Genomic DNA, 26,460 nt, shown 5'->3' with positions numbered 1-26,460 from the left:
AGCGGCCTGAAAACCTTCCAGGTAGAAGTCTGCAGATTTGGCCAACAGTTGTAGAAAAGGGTTTTCTTTGGAACATGTTTGATTTACAGTATTGACAAAAGTTTCATCTTATATGGACAAAATTCTAGGTGTGATGGGACATTTCATGACTTCATTTCGTTGGTACTGTAACAAAACTGTAAGTGCAATAAATATATTAGATTAGAGCCCAAATGTGTCAGCTTAATGGGTTCCTGCTTTTCTGTTTTTCTGCTATCAGTTTAATAACTGGGCTTTCCACAAAACTCTGAAAAGATCAAACTTTGATCTCTTCAGGAGAAATGAATTTGGACTTTACATGTTTTTTTGTTTTTTTTTATAGTAAGCCAGTTTAATATTTTCATGAATCCCCAGAAGCTGTTGAAGATTAAATTTAATGTTATGAATATGATGAGTTTTCACTAACTTTTTTACTTCCACCCCAAATTATGAAATTAAAATACAGAAAGGATTTAGGGGGACCAGAAAGTAAAATATAATAAAGACAAAGAGTGAAGACAGAAGTATAGAAAACACAAATACAAAGAGGAGAAACAGAGGAGGCTCAAACAGAAAGATGAGGGGAACACTGAGGGAACAAAAATTGCTACTTCTAATAAAAGTCACGAGAAACCAAAGTGCAGAATCACAAAACTGAAACTTATTACAAGAATTAAAAAAATAGAAACAGGAATGAAAGGCTCAGAAATAAAACTCATGCTCTAAAATAATAAAGAAATCAAGAAGAATCCAAAACTGAAACCACATCAAACACCCAAATTTAAATTTATTAAGTCTGAATATGAAACTCAAACAAACAAACAGACCCTGGGACTATGACAGACAGTGATCTGGGTCTGCACTGAAAAGAACAACATATTCATATTCAAAGCTGTGCATTTTGTGTTGATGAAACATGATTGAAACATGTTTAGATGAAGTAAGCTGAGCTCTTGGAACATTTTAATCCTTCACAATTTTCTTTTATTTCAACACTATTCAATAACTTTTACCCCAATACTACTTCATCACTTAAATACTACATGTTGTCTTCATATTGCATGATGTTCAACAAAGTCTAGAGTCTGGTTAACATAAACATTTAATGGATTTACAGCAACCCTACCCCAGATGTGATAGGGTAAGAGGCACAGCACAGACAGGTCACCAGTCTATCATGTAGAGCCAAACAACCATTTGCACTCACATTTATGAGTAATTTAGAATGACAAATTAATCTAACTATGACCTTTAACTGTGGGAGGAAACCAGCGTACCCACTGCAAACTAGCCAGACTGTGGGTTTGAACCCAGGACCTTCATGCGGTGAGATAACAGTGCTAACCACTGCACCACCAAGCTGTTGATATAGACTTCACAAAAGTAGGAAAGCTATGATTCCAAGGCTTGATGCAGAATTCTGCACGTTTTTGTCCTTGACAGGTTAAACCACAATAAATAGCGAGAGCATACACGGTGTCTGAATAGTTGTCTGCCTCCAGTGATTTTCCTGTGGTTTAAAATCTTGTGAATTTCATGAGTCCAGGCAACTAACCACTCTTACTAGACTGTTTCATGTCATCCCAACAAGAACAAATTAAGGTGTTGAATTTCATACAGATCCTACATGATTTAATTACGTTCACCATAGAAACATGAAATGATTTTTTACAAATTACAAGTTAGACTTTTGCAAATGTAACAACCATCCAATTTCCTTTTTTTGAGTGTACATGTTTGGGATCTCTGTCTCTCCTCAAGTTACATAAAATTCAGCTTTGTAGTTGTTGGACGATCCTGCTGACAGAAAAACACTGAAACTGCAGTTTCCCCACCTTTAGGCACAAAGATGAAACGCTGACCTTTCCATCTAAGTGGGTAAGACAGCAAATTAATACAGCAGAGCTTCGGTGGCCTCGGCGGATGGTTTTAGTGCTGTTTGTATGATCCTGACACTCGGTGGAGAGGTGGAGAATGGACATTAGGCCGGAGGACTGCGGTTTTTTTCAGAGCAGCATCTGTGTGGATTTAAAAAATGTTCAGAACTTTGAGATGAAAAGAAATAGTTTGATAAAAACTAAAATGTTGATACATATTTAAGCAAATCGCCACACATGCAGGGACTCTCTGTATGCATAATTGGGCATCTGTTTCTTATTCATGTCATCCCTTAGTTCCTGGAACTTTATCAGAGAGACTTAGCAATTTATTGTTCTGTACATGCCATTGTCCTCCAACATTTAGATGCCATTCAAACATTTTAAATAAATGATTAAATGGAGCATTTCTCATCACTCCCACTTTGCTGCGCCTCCCCTCATTACAGCTTTTGTAATGAGGGAAGTGCGTCGTCTTGGACAATACTTGTTCCACAGTGTTAAGAACAGAGCTGCAGGGTCCAGATTCAATAAATGACACGTTGCTGAATGTGATTCCAGCCTGTACAAAAATAGAAACCTAATCACATTCATTGAAAAAAGGGGACGTAAGCTTAGCTTTTATTTCTGCCGCAAAGCTGCTGGAGGGGTGGAGGCGACAAGAGAAGAGTGGGAAGGAAAAGAAAGGCGAGGGGGCTGCAGAGTGAAGGAAAAGGGCACTGTGGCTTTCTGTGGCCCCCACTGCTGGTAAACAAGCCGGGACGTGTGAAATTGGATAAAAGAAAAAGGCCATATAAACAGTGTGATCACTTAGAGTGGAGGGTGGGTAGAGGGTGGGTCGGCTAGGAGAGCACGGCGGCTTCCTGTGAATGCAGAGCCCTGTGGGAGCGACAGGGAGGTGAGCAGAAGAGTTAGAGGGAGCTTAATGGGAGGATAAGACCAAGAAAGGAAAGAAATGCTGCAGTCACTGGAGAGAGGGCCTTACAGATGCTGGGATGTGTTTCTAATGTAGGAGGAGGAGAGTTGCTGAACTTTGAGGGGAAAAGAGGAATAGGTACTGGATATCTTCCAGCTTGTACGCATAGATGAGCCGAGAGGAGACGACTCCGGCTGAGGGAGAAATATTCAGTGTTTTGGGAAATAACCGAGCTGTCAAAATACATTGCAGTCACACATTGTTTCATACTTTGTAATCAGTCACTTCTTGCGGAAGGATTATGGACGGTGGAAACAATTTTGTTGAGCAAAATGTTCATCCCCCTGCACCTCTGCTATTATAGACACTTCTCTTCTTTGCGTCTCCTCTCTCCAGTTTGCAGATGTAGCAGCAGCATATTTTTCACCCCTGAAGGATTACTATCTACGAGGTACCACCGCTGAGATTGATCACTTCAAAACTTCCCCCCTGAGATTATCTAAATATCCCCCAGAATATGCTTCTGCTGCATCTAAAAGCTGTGAAAACTGTCATTTTTCAAAAAGAAAAAAAGTTTTCTGAGCTGTAAGCAGTACTTTGCTAAAAGTGCCACAAAGTACTAAAGAGAGAAGAGAGCGGAAAGCGCTGAGGAGACAGATGAGCTGAGCGCGTTATCAAGCGCCACACCTTTTAGCTACTAATGCTTCAAGGTTTCTTCTATACACTATGCTACAGAGCTCGGGAAGGTGGCTACCGTCTTTTTAAAGAAACGCTGAGGTTTGTCGTCAGTTATGAAAATGTGTAAACCAGGAATGGAACCAATATAATAAGACTTTTTCATTAGAATTACCATAAGAGAAAAGCAATGATGAGCTCATGAGTAAATCAATCTCTTCATAATCTCCCCTTTAGGCTACAATAATAACGGTGCTGTCGGCGTGACAATAAAACGAGAGGAAAAACAACTAAACTTTTGTTGTTTTAGTGTATTTCTTTATTTCTCATAGAGCAGCACAAAAATATAAAAAGTGAAGCTTTAACAAATGTAGCTACTATAGTTTCCATCTGCACAGCACAAGCCCACAGTGTGCACTCTCCTAACATCAGTAACCTTCTCGGTCATTAGGGAGTGTTTGACAAGACTCACACCTGCAGCCGCTGCCTCACACTTTTTAAGTGACATTTCCTGTTGACATGTTGTGACATTTTTGTCATTGCTTGGCTAAAATATCAACTGCCCAAGACTTGGGCTGTAAAAGTTCTGAGACTGAATTTGCAATAGAACGATCCCCAGTCTCGTGCCACAGCTCTGTCCTGATACAGAGACGCAGACATTTGAAAACTGCAACACTGCAGTGCATTAATATAAACTCGCATGAACCGGGAGGATTACGTGACAGCGATGGCAGAGCAAGGAGACGTTCTTTTATCACTGTGGTTAATTGAAGTAATAATACTGGGAGCATTTCTAACAAACAGTTTATCCAGGTGGCGAGCTCTGGGGCTGAAAAATGACACCAGTGCAGACGCGCTAAAAACCGCAGTTCCTCTGGTGGCCACTTGACTGACTACAAATGCCAGTCAAATTCCCTGACCCTCCCATATTAAGACTTTACACCAGAAATAAACATGTACAATACAAGCAAACAAATGGCAAAATAAACATGGATACTGGAGCTAGGGAACTGGTTAATGACAGAAGTGCCTTGAATTAAAGTCAGCTAATTAAAGTCACTGAATCAAATCTCTCTGCAGTGTTTGTGCTGCTGGTGCCTTTTGGAGCCGTCTTTAATGAAATTGTGTAACACAGACTACGGCCTGCCCAAAATGTTGCGCTTCAGTGTTTGTGAGTTAAATTCTACTATTTTACTAGCACTAGTTAGCACATATATGTATCTGTGCAATGAAGCAGCACTGTTTATGAATGCAGCTTGCTAACCAAAGATTAGCTGACAGCTGTCCAAAACCAGCATGTCTATGGTGACTATGTCCATCTTTTATATACAGTTTCAGTTTAACAGAACATCCTTTTAAAGATTTTTATAATTATCAACGCAGCATGTGTTTAAATGCAGGATCAATAGTAGCAGTTAAGACATAGCTTCTGTAATGTGCATTATGTAATGAAAGCTGTTTAGCCATCTGCTTATGCTGCTTGTGCTATTAGCCATACGGAGCTGTTAATGGTTGGTTTAAGTACTAGTTTGGTGAAAGCTGCGATTTAACGATTGCTCAGGTAGAAAATGAACTGGAAAACCATCAGAATAACTGTTTTTATTTTTCAAATTCATCCCCTCCTAAAATACAGAAGAATTAATACTCCCATTATCAGAATGTAAAAAGATTATTTATACATTTCTGGCCTTTTTTCTGCTTTAGAGAATCAAGCTGTGAGTTTGTGCTGCTGCTGCCTTGGCCAAGAGATTTGATCGCAGTGGGACGGAAGCACAGAAAAACTGTTCCTCAAGGCAGAAAATATTAATTATGTATGAGTTTTCATTAAGGCTATATGCAATAACTAACAGGTGACCAGCCAACATAAACATCTTGTGTATGTACTCGATGGGTAAATAAATATATTCCTACCCACAGCTGTCAAGTGTAATGGTGTGAAATGGGCATGACATCAGCCAGCATGCATATATGCATACTAAATGTCTGACATTTGCAGCTTGTACTAGATGCAAAAACAGGGAGACGTTCACAGAACCGACTCCATGGCACCACTTTTGAGACACATTTAAAAATTTGCTTGCTGATAAACAGCCTCCTCTCGTAGATTAAAGAAACATTAAATCAGCTCCACTCCCTCCACTACTTAATCCATTTATAACTGTTCCAAGTCTTAATTTCTATCAACACTGCACCAGAAGCTGGAAGAAAGGAAGAGAGGAATGAAACCAAACTATCAGGTGCAGTGCAAAGCCAAAGAAAGAAAATTAAACTTCACTTAACACCAAACATCTTGATAAATGACTGAGTGTCAGCATTGAGACTTAGTGTTTGCAGTAAGTTTGCAGTGCATGAGAAACTTTCAATAAACAAGCGACAGCTGCACTGTTATAATAAAAAAGAAGTCAGTTCCAGACCAAAAAAATCAAAATCACAGTCGGAGACCCACCTGATTGGTAGATTACTTTTGCTTTGCTACAGTGCTTTAGTTGTTTGGTGACGGACGAAACGGCAAAAAGTAGACTCGTCCCAAAAGACAGTAACAACACCAAACTATAAACACTGAGGAGATAAGACATTTGGTTGGCAGCATGTGCTTCTTGGAGAAGGGATATGAAAGCGGTGCATCAGACGAAGGAGCAGAGACAGTTCGGCTGTGGGAGGATAAGCCTGGAGCACGCCTGCTGCCAACTGGTGCACGCTTCTAATGTGGGTGACAATTACTCACACACAGCAACACACGTACAGTACAAAGTCATTATGAAAAATAGTGGAAAAAGGAAATAGAAGAAGTATCACTCACTAAGCTTTCTAACAGTGTGTGTGTGTGTGTGTGTGTGTGTGTGTGTGTGTGTGTGTGTGTGTGTGATTATTATTATTATTATTATTATGCAAATAAAAAAGGCATTTCTCCAAAGCAAGGCAGAGCAACCTGTACCTTGATTTTACTAAAGTCATACTAATTCAACCATAACAAATGAAGGCCTGGGTAAGAGGTTATATTTTAAGTCCATTTAATGCAAAGAGAGCTTTATTAACACGTCTAACCAAAAATCAAGTATGTTAACAGTTATGACAGGATTACATTCAGTTTTTCTGCGTGCAGGAAGTTCTCACAAAAAACAAAGAAAGAAATCGGATTGTCAAGAATTTTGCTTTCTCATTAAAAAAGAGGTTTTAAAAAACTGAGAGAGAAGTTCATGGTCGCTTCTGTAGAGTGAAACTCATTACATGAGCATGCTGAAAATATGGGCAAGAAAAACATCTCTAGTCATAGCCAAACTCACATCATAGTGACTGAAGCCATGTGACTGCCATTTATTTTTGGTCAGCTTGTTGTTGTGTAACTTCAGATCTTTAGCACAGGTCATCGGATTCCCATGCATTTCTATATTCATGCACGTATGGATTGATTATAATCAGGTTTCTTGCCTTGAAATTAAAGTTTACGCTACAAAGAGTAAACTTTAGAGTTTGATGTGTTTGCGAGGCCGTTCTGTGTCAAAATGATTTTTTGGGGCATTTTGCAGCAGGACAAATACAAAAAAGTCTGTTATAGACACAAAGATCATGTATAATTCATGTGTAGCTGTCAGCTTGGATACTGCAACCTCGACCATGAATGCTAAAGTGAAAAAGAGTGTGAAAAAATGTGCTGAAATTAATGAATCATTAAGGAAACAAAGCTGGTCGAGGGTGGCTTTGTTTTTAACAAGCGGCACACTTCAGTGGGGTTTACGGCTTTTACCCAGTGGAGCTGCAGCCTTGTTGAGCCAGAGCCCCGTCAGGCTTACAGGAATATTTATAGTCTCATTCACCAACACAGTCCAACTTACTGCACTTGTCTCACAGAACATAAAGTGACAAGCAGAACAGTTACTTAAAGTGAATTACTCCCTGCAAATTGATCCATGTAACCCCTTTTAATGTTTATTCTGTTGCCAATATCTGGCTGCCTCCAACTCTGCAGCATAGAGAAGACCTAAAGGTGTTTTCTTTGATTTCACTTCATCTGCAATATTTTATTATTTTGTAATCAAGCAAATTTTTTTGCACTGCTTTACTCCAGAGGTCATTAGGATCACAAACATCTCTTGGTTTGGACTGACAGGAAGGTGTTTTGTGGTATTAATTTCACTAATTTTACATGTTAAAGTCAATTGGGGGAGTACTACTGCTGTGCTGGTGAAATGCTTGTTTAATGTGTTTGGTGGCTCTGGAGGAGTTTTTGTTTACTCGAGTGACATTGCTTGAGAAATGATTGGTCTCCACAGAGACTGTAATTACAGAAACACTGCATAAAAACCTGGTCGTCTGGGGTTTTAATGATGTGGGCTTTTACAGAGAGGGGGCTCTAAAATACTGATGCAATCGTGGGAAACATTGCTGTTTAACATGGGAGCCATTCTGTGATAGACTAATGGCCCATTTCCATTGAAAAAACTGTATACAAAAGATGGATGTAGCCGACATGACATCACTGCCTGGTTTTTCTGATTACCGTATTTTTCGGGCCATAAGGCGGATTAAGTGAAACAAAACAGTCAGATAAGTCAAGCTTTACTCAACTCATTCTTCTTGCTTCCTTCACTTCCGTATCATTGATTCATTAGTGTTGAATCCCCTGGCAGCTGCTCTATTCCCATGTTGTTGCAGTATATTAATGACTAACCTGGTATTGTGGATGGATTATCTCAGTTGTTCTCCTGACTGAAGTTTGGTCCGTTTACAGCATCCTGCCATGCGATTGCATTTGTCCCTAACCATCAGGAACCCTCACGTTAACTTTTATCGAGTGGAAAAAAGTTAGCGTTCATCCTCCAGCTTCACTGTGTTTATGTTATGCTAACATAGCTGTGTCGCTAGCGATCACGTAGCACATCATTATATAGCAGCTAGCCCAACTTCAGTAACCCTACAAACGTCACTGCTGTTTAGTTTTCTGTCTTCATTTATGTTGGAAGTGATAGCAGAGCTGTACGTTTGAATGTTTCAGGAATCTCTCAGTCAGAACATGCTATATCATGTTTAGGTGGAAGCTAGCGAGCTAACTTCCTGCTAACTTCTAACTCTGTTAATTTAATAAATTCTGTTTTCATGGATGCCTGGATGTTAAACTTAAGTGTTACACCTGGTAAAGCAGCAACGCTGATCATTTTATTAAAGATAAAAGAATTTAGAGAGTTTTTAACTCTGTGATGCTGCAGTGATTGTTTGACTTTGGGACCTGAAGTTGAAGGAGTTTTGGACCCAGATTACTCCGCGAGGCTCCTGACTACGGCAGCTGTAATGCTCCAACAATCCATCAAGTGGTGCGGCTTCATAGCTTACCAAAGTCGGACTAAAACATTTTTTGACAGATTTTTGAGCGCCGTGTACCACATAAAATCGGTTCGAGGTCAGTAAGCACAAGCAGAATTCATACATAAGGCGCACCGGATTATAAGGATTTTTGATCAAATTAAAGGCTTTTAAGTGTGACTTATGGTGCGGGAAATACAGTATCTAACACTAGCGATTGCGGTTACCAAGCTTCATCCATACTGTATGGGTCACAAACAAACAAACAACAAGATTCAACTTGGTTATAAAAAATAATTCATTATGGAGGTTTTGATTAACTGTGAAGACCACAATAATTTTTTGTACCTGACTGGAAAACTGTTTATCTCGACTGTAGGACTGTGCATTTTAACATGAAAGTCTATGTGGATCAGCTCACTGCAGTTAGCCTCAAGTTAGCCTTTACAGGAGCTGCTATTTCTGCATTGGCTTTATTTGTCAACCACGAGGCCGACGCTTTTTTATGTAAAACACTGAATCAAATTTAAAGACAACTGCTGCCAATGACACTGTTGCTATGGATGCAAATAGCTTAAATTGCCAAAGCATTAGAATACACACTCTGTCATCTTTTGAAGTTAAAAGTCCTTGAACTCAATAAATTTGTGAAAGCCATTCAAAACTGGCTGCTTTGGAGCACTGGAATCTCAACAAGTGATGAAGTGGTATTTGTCACATTATGCTTGATGTGCTCAGCCAGAGTAGGCCTGAACAGTGAGGATAGGTTCAGTTTTTACCCTTTTTTTGTTGTATTTCTTTAAAGCTGAGGTAGGCAACATGTTTTTTGCGCCATTAGACAAAAATCCATTAAAAGCTTTCAGCATATTGAAATGCAATTGGTCTGAGAGAGAAGCAGACCCTTGCACTTACTCTGGCCTGTTTTTAAGTAGGTGACAATGATATGGGACTATGAACAGATGGCATAATCGATGCTTTGTTCAGCGTGAGTCTGGATGGTCGACATCAGTCCATTACACAAATCAAAGCCCTAGATGTAACTATAAAGTAGAAATATGTAAGCTTCAACAGATTTGTATGTCTTTAGTTTTTCTTTGTATGTGTGCTGTTTTTTCCAAAGATGCACGACTGCAGAGCTCTCAGTTTTTGCCCTCATCAGCATTTAAAAACATTAAAAGTATAGTGGAGAAAACAGATCTTTTAGATGAACAGACTCTGTCCTAGCAGCAAGACATGAGTTTATATTGTGCCAAAGTGAGAGACGTCTAAGTCCATGTCCTTTAGTGATGGCAGGGGAGAACTCAGGGCTGGCCTCAGGTCTCCATGCATCATCTGAAGGTGTAGTGAAGCTGTTGGCATTATTGCCGATGCGGATCCTTGCACTGAGCTTCTGGCCTCAGAGGTGGGTCTCATCACAACAAGCAGTACCGTCCCACATCAAGCACATCCAGCACAGCAGCCTGTCTCTGCCTGTCTTGCATCTCACTCTCTACCCTCCTCTATCCCCAACCCCATCCCCTCCACCTGCTGCCTTCTAGGAGCTGTCACAGATAACCAGTTGCCTTCACCTGCAGAGACCTGTTAGTGTAGTTAAACCTCATTTACACTCCCATATGGAATCCTGCTTTACAGTTGCTTAAAATCTTTAAATTGATGAATTGAATCAAACTGTTTTCACCATTAAAATATTTAAGTTACATGAAGTTTTTGGTAATGTGATGGATAGTCCTGTTACCGGTTTAACATTATTCCTCTGATCGATGGGGGATTGTGCTACAAAATATTGTAAAGCTTCAACAAAGGCAATAAAAAGGCTTCATGCAGGTTACATGGATGCAATAAATGCAGGATTTTCTTTGGGTTTTTTCAGGAACTTTTTCAGGAACTCTGTGCACCACAGAGATATTTTAGAGTTTTAACAAGAACCAGCAAGAATAAACAAAAACTTATCCAAAAGACTGCAAAACTGAGTTTCCATTAGCATATTGTTATGTTTGCCATACACTGGGAAACAGATCAGTTTGTATTGTGTTATTTTTTTCCTCACTGAGACAACAAATGCCTATTTGTGTTCTAATTATTGATGATTATGTTTTCTGTTGTTGTTGGGTTTTTTTTATTGTGATGGGCTAATCATATTAGTCATAGAAACTGAACTGGAATAGAAATAAACATCACTGCACACATGGAGAGCAAAGGTACTTTCATGCTATGAAGACTGGGCAGCAGCACAAACCTCTATATCAGCCTACTGCCAATATACAAGACAGAGACATAAACTAGCCAGAATTTCTTTCCATTTAATTTAAACAAATAAGAAAACAGTAAAACGCTCACGTCTAAGAGTAAAATTAATGTTTTATCTAAGTTGTTTTTATCTCGACCCAGACTGTCTCCTGATATATTTTTGTAAAATCTCAACCTTTACCTCTAGGGAAACTGTTTTTAAAGCCACCCTGAGAGCCACTAATTAGCTCCAAGAATGTTCACAAGTTATTTCCATTCATGCAGATTGTATCTGTAGACAAAGACAGTGATTTTTACTGTACTCTTATTTTCTTCCTAATAGATCGCACAACTACCAGTGGGACTTTCTGATTGATGTGTTGCATTGAAAGGGATGCTGTGGTGTGAATACCTGAATTCCCAAAAACTTGGGGAGTGGTGTGAAATGTAAATAAGAACAAAATGCAATGATCTGCAAACCTCATAAACCCGGATTTTATTCATGGTGAAAGACAGAAAACAGGAAGAGGAATGACGTCCCCTTCTTGTCTGATATAGGACTCTAAATGCTCCGGTCCAGAAAGGTCTGGACTGCAGTTAAGCTCGTTCAACACTGGACTCCTCTAGTATGAAGTCATGCTGTTGTTTTAGGTGTTTGTTTTTGTTTTTGTGTTTACTTCTGAGAAACTCTCTCTAAGAAGCTCCTTTTATGCCCACTCATGTTACTCACTGTTTACCAGTTAACAAAATATTCCTCCAGCTGTTTCGTTTTAGTACCACTAACTTTTCCAGCGTTTTGTTGCCCGTCTCCCAACTTTTCTCAAAACATGTTTGAAATAAGCAAAAATATTTCATGAAATAAAACGAATAAAATTCATTCGTTCATGAGATTTGGAAATAATTGCATTCTGTTTTTATTTACATTATACACAGTGTCCAGGTGTGTGTGTGTGTGTGTGTGTGTGTGTACATGTTTAGACATCTTTGTGAGGACAGAAAATTAGGTCCAAGAGTCACTCATTGGAGAGGTCCCCAACCTTTTTTGCACTACGGACCGCTTTATGTCCAACAGTATTTTCACGGACCGGCCTTTAAGGTGTCGCGGATAAATACAACAAAATAAATCCAGTACCAAAAAAAGAAGATTTATTCATAACACACGGGAAAAGACCCAGGGACAAAAACGATAAAAAAATAACGATAAAAACCGATTAAAAACCCTGAAAACCATAAATTTCACACTCGAGCCTCAGCTCTCGCGGCCCGGTACCAAACGACTCACGGACCGGTCCGTGGCCCGGGGGTTGGGGACCGCTGACTTACGGGGACAAAATGCCCGTCCTCATGAGTTTGAAGGTATTTTTGAGGCTCAAAATGTGGTTTTAGTGTCAGCGTTAGGATTAGGTTATGGTCAGGTTTGGCACTCGTTTTTGATGGTTAGGGTGAGCAGCTAGGGAAATGCCAATGAGATGTCCTCACTGAGATATGAAAACGAGTGTGTGTGTTTTCTGTTCTGTCTTCATGATTTCTTACGAAGCTGTTTAGCCTGCAATTTGATTAGAATAGAGCTGAATAGAATAGAATAGACACTTATTGTCATTTTATATGTACAGCGAAATTGTGGACCTCCTTTTAAACTGTAGCACACTGCTACATTTACTTCTATATTTTGGATTTGAGGTTTTTTAAGTGAAATGTGAACTGACTGAATCCTTCCCTGATCGCTTGCAGCAGAGGACGTTTGCAGCCAGCCCTTTCTCTGATCCCTTCACGGTGAAGATCAGTGGGGTTATTCGACAACCACAAGAAGACCCGGAGATGCTGTGGGTGATGGGTCCGGTGCTGGCCGTCATTCTGATTATCATTATAGTCATCGCTATTTTACTCTTCAAAAGGTGAGTATGACAGCCGCAACAGCAGACACTGCGAGGACACACACTGGTTATTTTTGGAGTGACGCCCAAAATAAAATGATGAAAACATCTATCGTTAATCACATCAGGATCAGAAAAATACTGAAAACACTGTTTTTACAAGCACATTTTATTTTTTATTAACATTTTCCTTCACAAGGCCTTTACTTGAAAATTCATTGAAGTCAAAGCAGTAAAGACAAAGGCTCTTGTTTTGTTAAAATGCTAAATGATTAAATTAATGTAGTAGATCCATCAGTGACTGAATATGATTATAATTAGTTTTAGTACATGTTGCTTGTATTTGTCATTATCTTTTTAGATAAACGTTATTATTGAAGTCGGATGCTCTTTTCTAAACCTTGACAAGTAGTTTGGGGTCTAAGTTAAACTATAGGCTGGCATAGGTTACCTCCTACCTGCTAATGCAAAGTACTGGATTCCCAGTGCAGTGAGATGAGTTGGCTAATATCAGCTTGCTTGCTCACTACTGTTACTAGGAAAACTAGCTATCTGAAGGCTATCTGTCCAACTATATATATATGAAATACTTATGAAATCACTTTGAAATTAACACTATCATTATACACTGCAAGGCAAGGTAATATACCAGCGAAAACCCAGGTAATCAGATGATCAGCACTTTGCAACAGTAGGAAGGAAGAATTCCTTTTTAACAGGGAAACAGCAGCTGTATGGAACAGTGTCAGGGTAAAAAGGAGAGAGAAAACGAGAGCACACGGGGAGAACAACAGAACTCAAATTATGGAAGAGAAAGGATGAAATGTAATGATACGCAATACAGTAGAAAAGAAATACTCAGTACCTCACGGGAAGTCCTCCATTGGGCTGAGCCTGAGGTGACATATCTAAGAGATCATTCAAGATGACCTGAATCACTCCTAATTTTCCTTTTTTATCAAAAAGGAAAATTTTAAGTATGATCTTAAAAGTGAAAATGATGTTTGTCTCCTGAACTCAAACTGGGACCTGGATCCACAGGAAGGGAGTCTGATATCTGAAGCTTCATCTCCCATCCTACTTTTAGGAATTCTATGAACCACAAATAAGCCTGCAGGCTGAGAGTGAAGTGCTTCACTGGGATAATATGAATATGAGGTTTTTAAGATATAGCACCAACAACAACAGTCACCTCAAGGTGCTTAATATTGCAACGTAAAGACCCTATAGTAACACAGAGAATGGTTAGGGTTAGGGTAAGCAGCTAGGGGCCCTCCATGAGCAGTGGGAGGGAAAAACTTCCTTTTAACAGGAAGAAACCTCCGACAGGACCAGGCTGAGGGAGGGGCGGGGCCATCTGCTGCAGGTGCTTGAAGCTGAGGGGAGGGAGACAGGACAAAAGACACACTGTGGAAGAGAGACAGAGATTAATAATAACTCATAATTAAATGCAGAATGGTTCATAAACAAATAGTGAGTGAAAATCGGCGAGAGAAGGAGAAAAGCTCAGTGCATCATGGGAAGCCTGTACCATAATGAAGGGTGAATTTAGGGTCACCCAGTCCAGCTTTAACTATAAGCTCTGTCAAAAAGCAAAGTCTTAAACCTAATCTTAAGTAGAGAGAGTACTTGTCTCTCTATATACCTCTAACCCTAACCCAGAAGAGGAGCCTGAAAGCTGAAGATGCCATCCAGAGTATCCGGTTAGATGCCATGTTTCTAAGAACCTCAGGGCTGAGTACAATAACCTCAGTTTTATCTGAATTAGAGGACTTCCAGGCCTTTATGTCTTTAAAATATTCCTGCAGTTTAACTAATTGGTGAGTATCATCTGCCTATCAGGGAAAATGTATGCTATGCCTTCTGCCCCAAGAAAGCATGTATAATGTAAACAGAACTGGTCCTAGCACAGAACCCTGTGGACCACCATAATTAAGTTTTCTCTATGAAGAAGAGTCACCATTTACATGAACAAATTGGAGTCTGTTAGATAGATATGATTCAAACCACTGCAGCGCAGTACCTGTAATACCTGCAACACGCTCTACTTGATGTAATAAAATATTATGGTCATCGAATGCTACGCTGAGGTCTAGTAGAACAAGAACAGAGATAAGTCCACTATCAAAGCCCATAAGATGCTTTATGCATGGTTCTTTTATAGCAACAAATGAAGATCTTCTAAAGTAGTAAGACACCATTTCTTCTCCATCTTATGAGTTATCTGCTTTATATCTGCTTTAAAGTGCGTATGTGAGAGTGAGACCATGGTGTCACGTACTTCTGATTTGAAGCTCTTGTTTTCAGAGCAGCCACAGTATTCAGAGTCGTACACAGTAAGGATGTAAGGCTATTAACAAGATAATCAACATCTGTGGGAGTAGGATTTAGGTAGGCGCTCTGATATGATATGATGGGCCCTGATAGTTCAAGACTTTGAATGTGAGCAGAGGAGAAGCCAGTATGTGATCCATTTTTCTAGTTTTTCCTGAATTCTCTCCCAAAAATTGAACGCAATCACACCTAAATTACTTTTTCTAGTGAGCGGTTTGTCATTTCAGTTAACAGAGCAGTTTGTTCATATTTTTATAAACTTTATAAAAAAACCATTCACATGTCAAACTATCACATGTAAAACAAAATTTACACTTTTATTCCCTGAAATTAAGTAATAGAAGCATCAGCATACAGATTATCCTTTTTTGTCAGCTGTTGTGAGAGAAGCAATACTTTTGGTAAACCTTGAAGGCAGTACATGCTCATTGTGTTCCTCCTCACATCATCGAGCTGAGTGATCATTTTCACATAGTCCACAGAGAGACCTGAAGCATTTTCTTCAGCACAACAGATGACAAGAAGATTTTATTAGAACCGAGTGCCAGGAAACGGTCAGAGTGGAAGATTTTCTAGAATAGAGACAGACATTTGTCTCGTCTGAGCTGGCCTGAAGGCAAAGGTCCTCCATGGCATATGGGAGGGAGGTGCTGCGAGCTACCTCGCGGCCCTGCTCTTCAAGCCTGACAGTTGGCTCATGCTTCCTGTTCTTGGGTCAAACATCTGGAGTTACTGACTGGGCTGACGAGGGCCTCCATATGGCTGCTGCGCTGCTCAGAGGCGCAACTTCTTTTGTCTTTTTCCTCATTTTTCCTTTTGCTGTAGTCCAACGTAAAACAAAATCCTTTGTTTTTCCAAGATCAAATGGATTTATGTTTTAGTGGAGTAAAAAAATACATATAAATATAAATATTGCCTGAGATTGTGAAGACTTGGTGACATTTTTTAACTAATATTGACATATTCGGATATCTTAGAGTTAAAACTACTAAGACGTTAAGTGCGTCTAATTAAAGGGTATTTTAGATTGTTGAGTGTGTTTTTACTTTAAGGCTGACATGATTCCATTTATTTTATACCATGAAAATCATGAAACTTGAATTAAGTAATTAGTCACAAGTAACGTTTTCACCACAGTTAGCTTGTGTTTACCTGCCAATACCAATATCTACTCGTATGCACGCTGGATAAACTGAAAAATAAAGAGGCTGCTTGGGATTGTTTTACTTACAAATTTTGTCGAGGGAAAAATTAATGCAAAAGTTGGAATTAATACCAACCATAGAAAATGGATAGCCATAGTTTTTTGACCCAGAAGGGACCAAAAGGTGCAGTGTTGCTATTAGCTTAGCCAGGAGGCTAGGTTAGCATTAGCATAAACTACACAGGTAGCCAGGAGGCTAGGTTAGCATGCTGCATTCATAAACTGTTTACTGTAAGGTTCAGGTACAAAGAATAAAAAATATGAGTAACTGTATTTGTCTCACCAACAGCACAAAATAAATGTACAGAGATATTGATGGTCGGAGATTTGGGTTTGTTTGAAGCCTAGCAGCTACACCCTGCTGTGTCACCTTCCACCTATCAATAAAAGCAGCCAATCCCTCATGTAGACTTTAACAAAATAAAAACATGTACATGCCTGACGAGCCCAGCTGTAAGTAAGCATCCACCATAAAAATAAGTTCCGTTGGAGCAGCCTTTCAACGTCTCTGCAAAGTGCTATGAAATTCACGAGGGTAAACAGCATGATAAGTAGCTCCAGAGACCAAAACAGTTTTTTGTAAACATGTTTATTTGTGCTGTAAGGTTCCACACTTTAACTCGGGAGTCTTGACTCTTGACTGGCTTTTAGAACCAGTCTCCAATGACCATTAGAAGAACTTTGGTTTTTGGCCCTTTCAGCACTGTGGGTTGATGTTTAGGGGAGACGGCTGCTTCATCACTTTTCACAGACTGTGAAACCAGCCTTCCATTCAGGTTATAACATAATTTGTTCCAGGTTGCTCTGTGGAAATCATTAGAAATATTAAAAACAATCTCTCTTTGTTCATGAACTGCATCAGAGTTTATTAGAAAATAAGATCAGGTAAAGATGAGATGAAGGAGTAGTTTGTGAGGTGAAGCAATGAACTCTGTCAGGTCCTCTGACGACTTGTAAATGAATCCTCTTTGTTTCTTCCTCCTTGCTAACCGTCTGCCTACTTTCTGTGGATGCAGCAAACAAGAAAGGTTAGTGCTCCTGTCTGTTTTCCCACCCTCCCATCCTCCAACCTCTCCTGCCTGCCCTTGCACATCGCGCATGCTGTGTAAAACATGCTTTGTGGGTCAGACATGTCTACATTTGCTGACAGTGATGATGTGAAGTGACAGATACTTGTTTCTGTTACACGTTCAAATCACACCTCCATGTCAGTGTCTCTGAGCTGTCTTCTTTTTGTTTGGTTTTCAGGCATATCGGCTTCAATTGACAGCCCCTCTAAGCATGTGTGTCTTCAGTGTCAGCGTGTGAGACTACATTTTAGCATGTTTGTCTCTTTGCGCATCTGTTTTCTGCTGTTCAGCTCTGTGTCGAGTGTCGAGTTCACAAATCCGGCTGATCTTTCCCTCCAGAATAATTCTCCCTTCATGCTTTCTTCACCTCTCAGCCCCTCACACACCTGCACAAGCAGCCTTCAAAACAAATTGTAGACCTGGAAAAATCGAATCCTGATATCACCAAGAGGCAATAACTGACATCACAATCGCATTTCACTCCCCTGTTTGTGTTACCTGCAAAAAACATGCTGAATACACAGCTGTGTATATATGTGTCACGTATGTGTGGGCTGATTGATGATTTATGGGCTCTATTTACTTTCCACAGTCCCTAACTAAAAATGTATAAAATATATATAATATCCCTTTATCAAGAGATGTCTTAAATATAAGGACATTCTGTTTCAAGGTCAAACACTCAGGTTTGCCTGCACTTAAACCCTAATGTAGTTATTGCATTTAAGAAATGCAAATTAACAGTTCATTTAAAGGGGGTAGCTGTTTGAGCTGAGCAGATGAATTTCAGTGTCATATTTCTATTTTAAAGGAGAGTCATTTGCATTTCTCATTGTCTGTGTAGCAGCCATGCAATGCAGTCTTGTATCGCCACATTTCCAGAGAGGGAGTGTTGAGTTGCCCACTCTTTATCTGCATAAAGTTTAGGTCGAGGCTACTTTATGCAAATCAGGTGTGTCTGAAAATCTTTGAAACTGGCAGTTGATGGTCTTAAATCAGTGTTTGAAAAGTATGGTTACATGGAGAAAGCTCCTACTGTGCAGTTCAGTAGCATACTGTAAATATTAGTTCATACTTACACATTTAATATTCCCAAGTACAACAGATACGTCACTAATGGTAAAGCCATGTATGATACGATACCAACATGAGCCACTAACCTTTGAACTGATACATTTTACTCATTTTGTTTGGTAAACTGTGTCATCTTATCGCAAGAAGGGTCTTGATTTGACTCATCTGGCCGTCTAAGGAGTTTAGAAGTGCTGAGAAATAAAAGATGCCCTTTCAGCCAAATTGAGATATAATGGGATGTATTTTTCTGGTTCTAAAAGCAGCTCATCACCTTTCACTTTTTAATCAATATTCTTTTGATGCTTGGTATGACAAGCATCTTTTTTTGAGTGGGTTTTAGCTCAAATCCTGTGCAGCCCTGGAATCAGGAGCCAAGATTGAACACATTGTTTTCTTTACGTATCCAGTCCAGGATCAAGTGACTGAGTAAACCTTAGGTTGCTGGTCTGTTTCAGGAATTATATTGTTACTGATATTAAGTCTGTGTTTATTGTTTGGTAGACACTTTTCTTGGATCATAAAATACAATTTAAAACAAATACATTAAAATTCCTATAAAATTGAAAAGTCAGAATGAACCAGTTCAGCACTGCAAATAGGAAGACACTGCTTGCAGCCAAAGTTACATTCTACAACGCTTTTCATCATCTATAAAGTATGCTCAAATTATTATTTTTTTGCACAATAGCTTGTTACAGATTATTTTTTCCCAGTATTTTGCAGAAAATAAAGTTTAGAAATTTGCTCATTCGGAGTCATTAATACCCATTTGGCCTGTTGTTACATTATGTAACATTAAATTCGTTTTGTTTTTTCTCCAGGAAACGAACGTCTCCGGCCAAGGATGAGCACATGGCAGGAGTGAAGGACTCGTTGCTGGCCCACTCGTCAGATCCTGTGGAGATGAGGAGACTCAACTATCAGACACAAGGCATGGACACACACAAACACATACACATTCAAACATACAGCCCCATAAACAGACTTTTACTGAGGTCTAAATATTTACCAGTTGTATCCAGTTTCTGTTTTTTAAAGGTGCTGAGAAATTATCACTGAAAGCGTTTGTCACTGAATCCACTGACACCCAGAAATATAATGAAGGATCCTGTTTTTCAGGTGACAGGTGACAAGTAACTGTCAGATTCAGTTTCATAAGTGTCAGTGTCACCCGAGTCATTTTTGGATCAGACTTATACGGCTTTAAAACTCGTGTTTTAGTGTCTGTGCAAGAAAATGAACAACTGCTTTAGAAAATATCTGCATTCATATTTTGAAACCTCCACTTTGGCACTTTGTCTCCATGTTGTTGTTCTTTTAAAGTCAGAAGTGATTATATTTTCATGAGAGGGTGGAGTCCTCAGTTAGCAAGTTTAGCATGATGATTTTATAGATATTTTTTTTTTAGTTCAATTTAATTTCATCAGTTAAGTTTTTGTTACATAGAGCCAAATCACAACAACAGTTGTCTTAAGGCGCTTTATATTTTAGGTAAAGAATACTGTTACAAAATAACCCCAACAATCAGATGACCCCCTATGAGCGAGCACTTAGCGCCAGCGGGAGGGAAAAGTCTCTTTTAACAGGAAGAAACCTCTGGCAGGACCAGGCTCAGGCTGGCTGGGGGTGAAATTTTAAGAATGCCTTGCTCAGACACAGACTGACTGACTTTGCATTCATTCCAGTAATTAATGCAAAGTAAGAAATAAATCAAATTTCTTGGACAGTCAGTTAATTTTACTAACCACACAGCAAACCATTTTGTTTATCACATAGTTTAATTAAAACTGCGCCATCACCACACACACTCTCAGGAGGGCCATATATTAACATGAATTTAAACATCTAGTGCTAATTATTGATGCAAAACTGAAAAACTGACTCCCACTCATCTTTGTCACAGTGATTTCATTCACTGTCTCCTATTCCCTTACTCAGTGACTTTGAAAACACGGAGTTAAAACAAAGTGTGTGTGAGACATCATTCTTCTGCTCAGTAGAATAAAGCAGGTTGCATTTTGTTAACTTCAGCCTATCCTGAATCTTGTATGAGCAGCATATTGTTTCTGGGGCAGCCATGTCTCCGAATGCATGTTTTTGGAGGCTAGAAGTCCGTCTATAATTAAACAGTTTTCAGCTGGCACACTACTGGTCAAACGTTTTAGAAACCACAGTTTTTTATTGAAAATTACGCAGGTTATTGTCTCATTGCACTCTGAAATGAAAGCATAGTACAAATAAGCAATTGGAAGCAAGAAATCATGGAATCAATTTATAGACCAAATGTATTCTCCACTTTTGACTCATCAAAATCCCACCTTTGGCAGATATAACAGCTGAACACACCCGTGCCATTCTTTCTACAATACAAAGTTGTTCCCATATCTGTTGCAGAAGTTCCCATAAATGTGTGGCACTTGTAGGTTCCAACACTGCTTTTATACACACTATTTTTATTATATTTTTCAGTTTGGGGCATCCTTACCTTTTAGCCTCTGGCGGTTCACCTCTTACCTTTTGTACCATTTCAATTCATTGGACTTGAACAACTTGCAATAAAACTGGAAAAATTGTGGTGTTCTAAAACTTTTCACTGGTAGTGTATAACATGTGATATTTTAAACATATCATCAGAGACAAATGCAGAAGCAGTGTGTGACTTAAATGCAGTGTCCATGGAAACAGTTGTAAGTGGCAGCCAGGTTCTACTAATTAACTGCACTTGATCAGCAAGTGTATAAAAGCAGAAGTTTTGACAGTTTTCTGGTCTGGAGCATTCAGGTGTGTTGACACAGTGCACAGATGACAGAATGAAGACATCAGCAGTGATTTCAGGGGAAAATTGTTGTTGCCCATCAATCTGGAAAGGGTTATAAAACCATTTCCAAATGATTTAAAATCATTCTACAGTGAGAAAGATTATTGTCTTATTATTGTCTTATTATTGTTTTTTGCAATCTGTGGCTTGGCTTAGTTTTTGTTGAATAAGAATGATGTTAAATTTTTAAGTTACGGCCTGATACATAAAACCTTAGATTTCTTTCCACATGATTGTGCAATCAAAGACTAAATTTACCATAAAAACAATTAGAGTGTGAGATATTTCTATTCAGATATAAAAAAAAAAAAAAAGAGAAATCTTATGTATCCAGTAATTGTTGAGCTGTCCATTCACCCTGACCTCCCAGCAAGGACTTTTTCCCAGTAACATCACTTTGTTCCCATAAGAGTTACCTATAAACAGTTAGTTTTTATATTTTTAGTCTGCATGCATACTGTAGCCCTGTTTTTCTGTTTTATTGTCTCTTTGTGTCCTCATTCATTCTCCCATCTGACTGTTTAACTGATTTTTAGTTTTGTTTTTCATCTGTTCTACGCCTCCCAGCATCTTCTCTTATCCTTTTCTCCCACCTGTCTTTCAGTGGGAGGTTTTAAGCTTAAAGTATGTCATTGTTTTTTTTGTCCAAGTTCTTCTCTCTTGAGATGGGTGGCATTTACCTGTGGTGGCAGCAGTAGGAGGGATTTTGGCAGATGTTGTTTACTCGAGCATAAATTCATCAGCTCACTTGACAGCCAACCTTTGCACGCTGGGTGGCCTCGACGTTACTCATAACAAAACACTGGAAAAATGACAGATGATGTCATGATAATGAAGTCAAACTGTGATCCTGCTTGAAGATTTTATGCTCTTTTTTTCAATGAAATGGAAACGCTCCACAACTTTTAGTTGTCAGTTAGTGTGACCTGGGCTATTTTACTTTTGTAGAATTTCCAGGTTCACATCAGGTAACAGAATTAAATTATGAAAAGGCTCAAATCTTCATTTCCCTCTTTAATATAATGTGTATATAACAGTGTCGGATATCCATAATAATCTTTAAAAAACCAAATAATGATATAAATTTATTTAAAATTCCTTGTGTATCAAAAACTACACGCAGCTTTTTCATGTTATTTTCTACTTCCATCATGGACCTCCTTATATTACTGTACAGGCAAGGCCATCAGGTGAACTAAATAAATAAAATACAAATGTAGCCACTTGAGAGATAATCTGCAGTTTATGGGTTGGTGTCCAAACTATTGACTCATGCTGTATAATCATTGTTTTTTCTCTAGAGGTTTTTACAGTTTAAATATTTCCCTGAAATATTTATGTCTGTCTAGCAGGGCAGGAAGGGCTGCCTCATGTGCCGCTTCTAAATGAATGAAGTATGGACGATTTGATCCAGTATGAGTCACTGGGTGTTGTCCCTCAGTAGTTTTCACTTATAGAAGACAACCAATCAGAAGAAAGTAGGCTTCCTGGAATGGGAATGGGGCTTGAAGAGACAGGAGCTAAAGCTGTCATGAGATGCAGGTTAAAGAACCCAACTGCAGACAAGGTATGCAGACTGATTTAACAGAAGGCAAGCCACTTAATGAAGCTGACGCAGAGTGTAAATACAATATAATCCAAACAAGCTCATGAGATCACAGAGGGAAATGCACGAAAGACTGAGGCAAAGATAGAACTATATATACACATGGAGTGATTAAGGGATTGGAGACGGTTGGGACAGAGGTGAAGACGATCAAAACAGTGAGACGCGGGAAAAAGTACAAATAAACAGAAGGCACAGGAGCCAACAGCTAAAGTAAAACAGGAGCTAACTCGGTGGGTGACCGATATACACAGAGACAAGCTCTGCTGAACTAAAGCAACTGTGAGGAAACTAAGCTCAAATAACACAGCCCAGTAACTAAACAGTAGCTACAATTCAAACACAAGAAGAGATACAAGGCTTAAAACACAAGAGTGCAAAAAGTTCAAAACTTTAAACAAATAAACAAAAAGAAAAACAGAGTTACAATGAAACCAAACAGGAAACCCAGAAAGACTGAAAACTCCAAGCTTCAAAGAATACATAAACATGAGGGATGATAATGTAGTAAAATGATAAGTACTAAACATGAATGAATGCAAAACACAAGGAAACACAAAACTGACTCTGCAGAACCCAAAGATTTAAAAATAAAACACAGGATGAGTTTTTAAATGAAGAGAAATCATTAACACAGGAATACACTAACACAAAAGACCAACAACGCTTTGTGTGCTTAAAGACTATGTTCTGTAATAAATGCAAGTCTACTCATGATCTAGAACTTTGAGCATGTGTGTTTACTGCATCAGCTTGAGCTAATGATTTTCCCCTTGCTCTTCTTGTGAAACAATCAGGGCTAAAGACACACTCAGACATGAGTTGGTACTCACTGCTTCTGCTGTTTTCTAATTTGCTCCCTTCTGAGATAATGGCGGCCAAACTCGTTTTAACTTCCCACCAAGGCTCATTCTGGGACATCTGTGGCAACCGCAGAAAGCACAGAGCAAAATAAGGAAACATGAGTCTGTATCTGAAAATAAAATCTCTCCTTCAGCACCAAACATATCACCATAAAAGTCTTGTTGGAACAACATCAAGTTTTAGTGTCTCTATTAACCATTCACATACGGAATTCACATATAGTGACGAGTTTATAAAATTGTTACATGTTACTAATGATTGCCTCTATTTTATGCTACACGCTGCTATTTTGGTTACATTATGGATGAGATTGGAGCAGATGAGGATGCAGAGGCGCTGGATCAAAGTTCCAAAAAGGCCTCAAACTTTGAGTGTTTCTGCTTCTGTTCCAACCTGAGGTCTTTGCAACACATCGCTTTAATGGACACTCTTCAACTGTTAGGCCACGCCCAACGATGTTAGGCCACACCTAATCAATGCGCGCTCATGTAGTTACACATGTATAGTCTTAATATTTGCATCATTTTGTAATATTTTGGATTTATTTTATTCAAAACAAGCCCTGTTGGAAATGAAAGTTCATGATTCTCTCACCAAGATAATCTTAATCTTTTTTAATAAACAGAAGGTTAGACTGTATAAAGTAGATCACTGCAATGCTCTCCCGTTTGCTGCAATGATATTATCATTCAGTAACTAACACAACACCCTCTGTAGTATTGTGACGAGTGTATTTATCGCATATTTCTTACTTTAGCACAAAATCAAACTTAGACTTTAGTCCAAGCAGTCCTCAGCACCAAGGTCAGCCTCAGTTTTGACAGATTTGCTTATGCTGCTGCTTTCAGACCCATACTTCTAATTATAAAAGTTTTTTGTTGTTGCTGTTCCAGGTATCATTCAGCACATATGACATATTTTGTTTAAATTATCACAATGAGCAATTTCAGGTTCAGCATTCATTTTACCCAAATGATTTTGTTAGTAATGTAGCAAAGACTGAAGTTGTGAATTAAGTTTGCAATAATTTTACAACACTGACAAAAAACATATAGACATTCACTATATTATTGCTCGGGCGAGTTGTGGAAGTCTTGTGATTGATTATCATACCCAGATCCTTTTAGAAGCAGCCATCTTGGCTAGCCTTTGAGCAGTTATTCTGAAGCTCCTGCTTAAATGAAAGTGAAAAGACAAAGTTTCTATTGGTACAGGGACAGTAAAACCACTTTAATACAATCATGAATTAAATCAAATAAAAAGGAAACAAGAAAAAGCTCAAAGTTGACCTAAAGTTGGCTACTGCTATACATAGACAGCTCAGTCCAGAGCATTAAACAGATACTATGCTGATCTATCTTATGGCTACAGTTAGCCAAGATAAGGTTGGGTTTTTTGGGGGTTTTTTTTAAAATGCATATACATGCATTAAATTACATATAAATCTGTCAGCAGCATTGTTACATATGCTTCTCGTTTCAGCTGGGGTTTTTTCGCTCTGGGGACAGTAGTGAGAAAATCACCATTGTACAGAATTCTACAATACATTTCTACTCAGGCTGGTACGATCAATGACTCTCTTACAGAGTCACTGATCATACCCAACCTAAACCAATGTGTCTGTGAGATGACGATGAAAGTGTGTCTACGAGAATGTAGTTTGCATTAAGATCTCCTTAGCAAATATGTAAAGTATACTTCATTGGGAATGAAGGACCTTCAAACACAGTGGCAACGGCCTTTAAGTGTCAAGAGTAAGATGATGAGCTTCTTGAGGCCTTAAAGCTCCTTGCCTAAATAAATCCTCATTTTGTAAATGAAAAAAGGGAGAAATTTTATTCTTGGCAGCTGTGTTTAAACACAGATGTAGGACAGCGCCAAGAACCAAGCATCCAAAGATGCTAATAACAGCAATGTTGGACCAACGTACAGCCCAGTTTGGTCCAAGTTTAACCCAAAATGGACAACTGATTTGGACCACTTCAAATGAAACTGCGACTGTACCAAAGAACAAACAGATGTGAAGTACAGTCAATTTATTGATTACAGTGAAAATGATGCGAAATTCTTTTAAATGTTATTTAGCCATCTGGGAAAGTTGTGTTTTCAGCGTCTCTTAAGTCTTTCCTGAGTAGGGCAGCTCCTTTCTCACTGTTCCTTGTGTCCTCTTGTCCTAACTGACCCCTGTGCTTTGGTTTTGCCTCATCTTTCCCCCACAGGTTCCAGTGTCCTCAGTTGCCCGAACACTCCAAGTTAGTTTTCAATCCTCCTGTGTTTGACTAATGTTTCCTTTCATTCCTGCCTGGTACCCTTTTCTGTTTTACATAGAAGCCTGTAGAAATAGAGACCTCCCATTTATCACCATCACCTTCTCTTCTCATGACCTGCCCATGTCAGCTATTTTACACCAAGTGGGTTTGATTAGCGCTAAATGTAGACTGTCTATCTTATTTAATAAAGCAATACATCTACCATTTAGTTAAAATATATATATTTGACCACATCAATTAAAAATGCTGTATTTTTGCACCTTCCCACTCACCTACTGCTTTATGGGATTTCTTTAACCAATCAGCATGCTAGTTGGTGCTCATCTCCAGCGTGGT

At 38.9% G+C, this 26,460-nt stretch overlaps 1 protein-coding gene across 11 annotated transcripts in view; it reads left to right on the top strand.

Annotated features, from left to right (window-relative positions):
* Window positions 1–26,460, top strand: part of ptprfa (protein tyrosine phosphatase receptor type Fa) — a 335,895-nt gene that overhangs the window by 277,638 nt on the left and 31,797 nt on the right. For 8 of the 11 annotated variants that reach the window (XM_039598488.1, XM_039598487.1, XM_039598495.1 and 5 more), the window contains 3 exons: window positions 12,742–12,905; window positions 19,388–19,497; window positions 26,074–26,106. In XM_039598488.1, coding sequence (XP_039454422.1) covers window positions 12,742–12,905; window positions 19,388–19,497; window positions 26,074–26,106 — 307 coding nt within the window. The remainder of the gene's footprint in view (window positions 1–12,741; window positions 12,906–19,387; window positions 19,498–26,073; window positions 26,107–26,460) is intronic. The other 3 variants (XM_039598496.1, XM_039598493.1, XM_039598492.1) reach the window with 1 other exon arrangement.

Source organism: Oreochromis aureus, linkage group 15, assembly GCF_013358895.1.
Source record: "Oreochromis aureus strain Israel breed Guangdong linkage group 15, ZZ_aureus, whole genome shotgun sequence".
Lineage (NCBI taxonomy): Eukaryota > Metazoa > Chordata > Actinopteri > Cichliformes > Cichlidae > Oreochromis > Oreochromis aureus.
The sequence above is the reverse complement of the archived record's forward strand: the minus strand, read 5'-3'. Positions and strand labels throughout refer to the sequence as shown.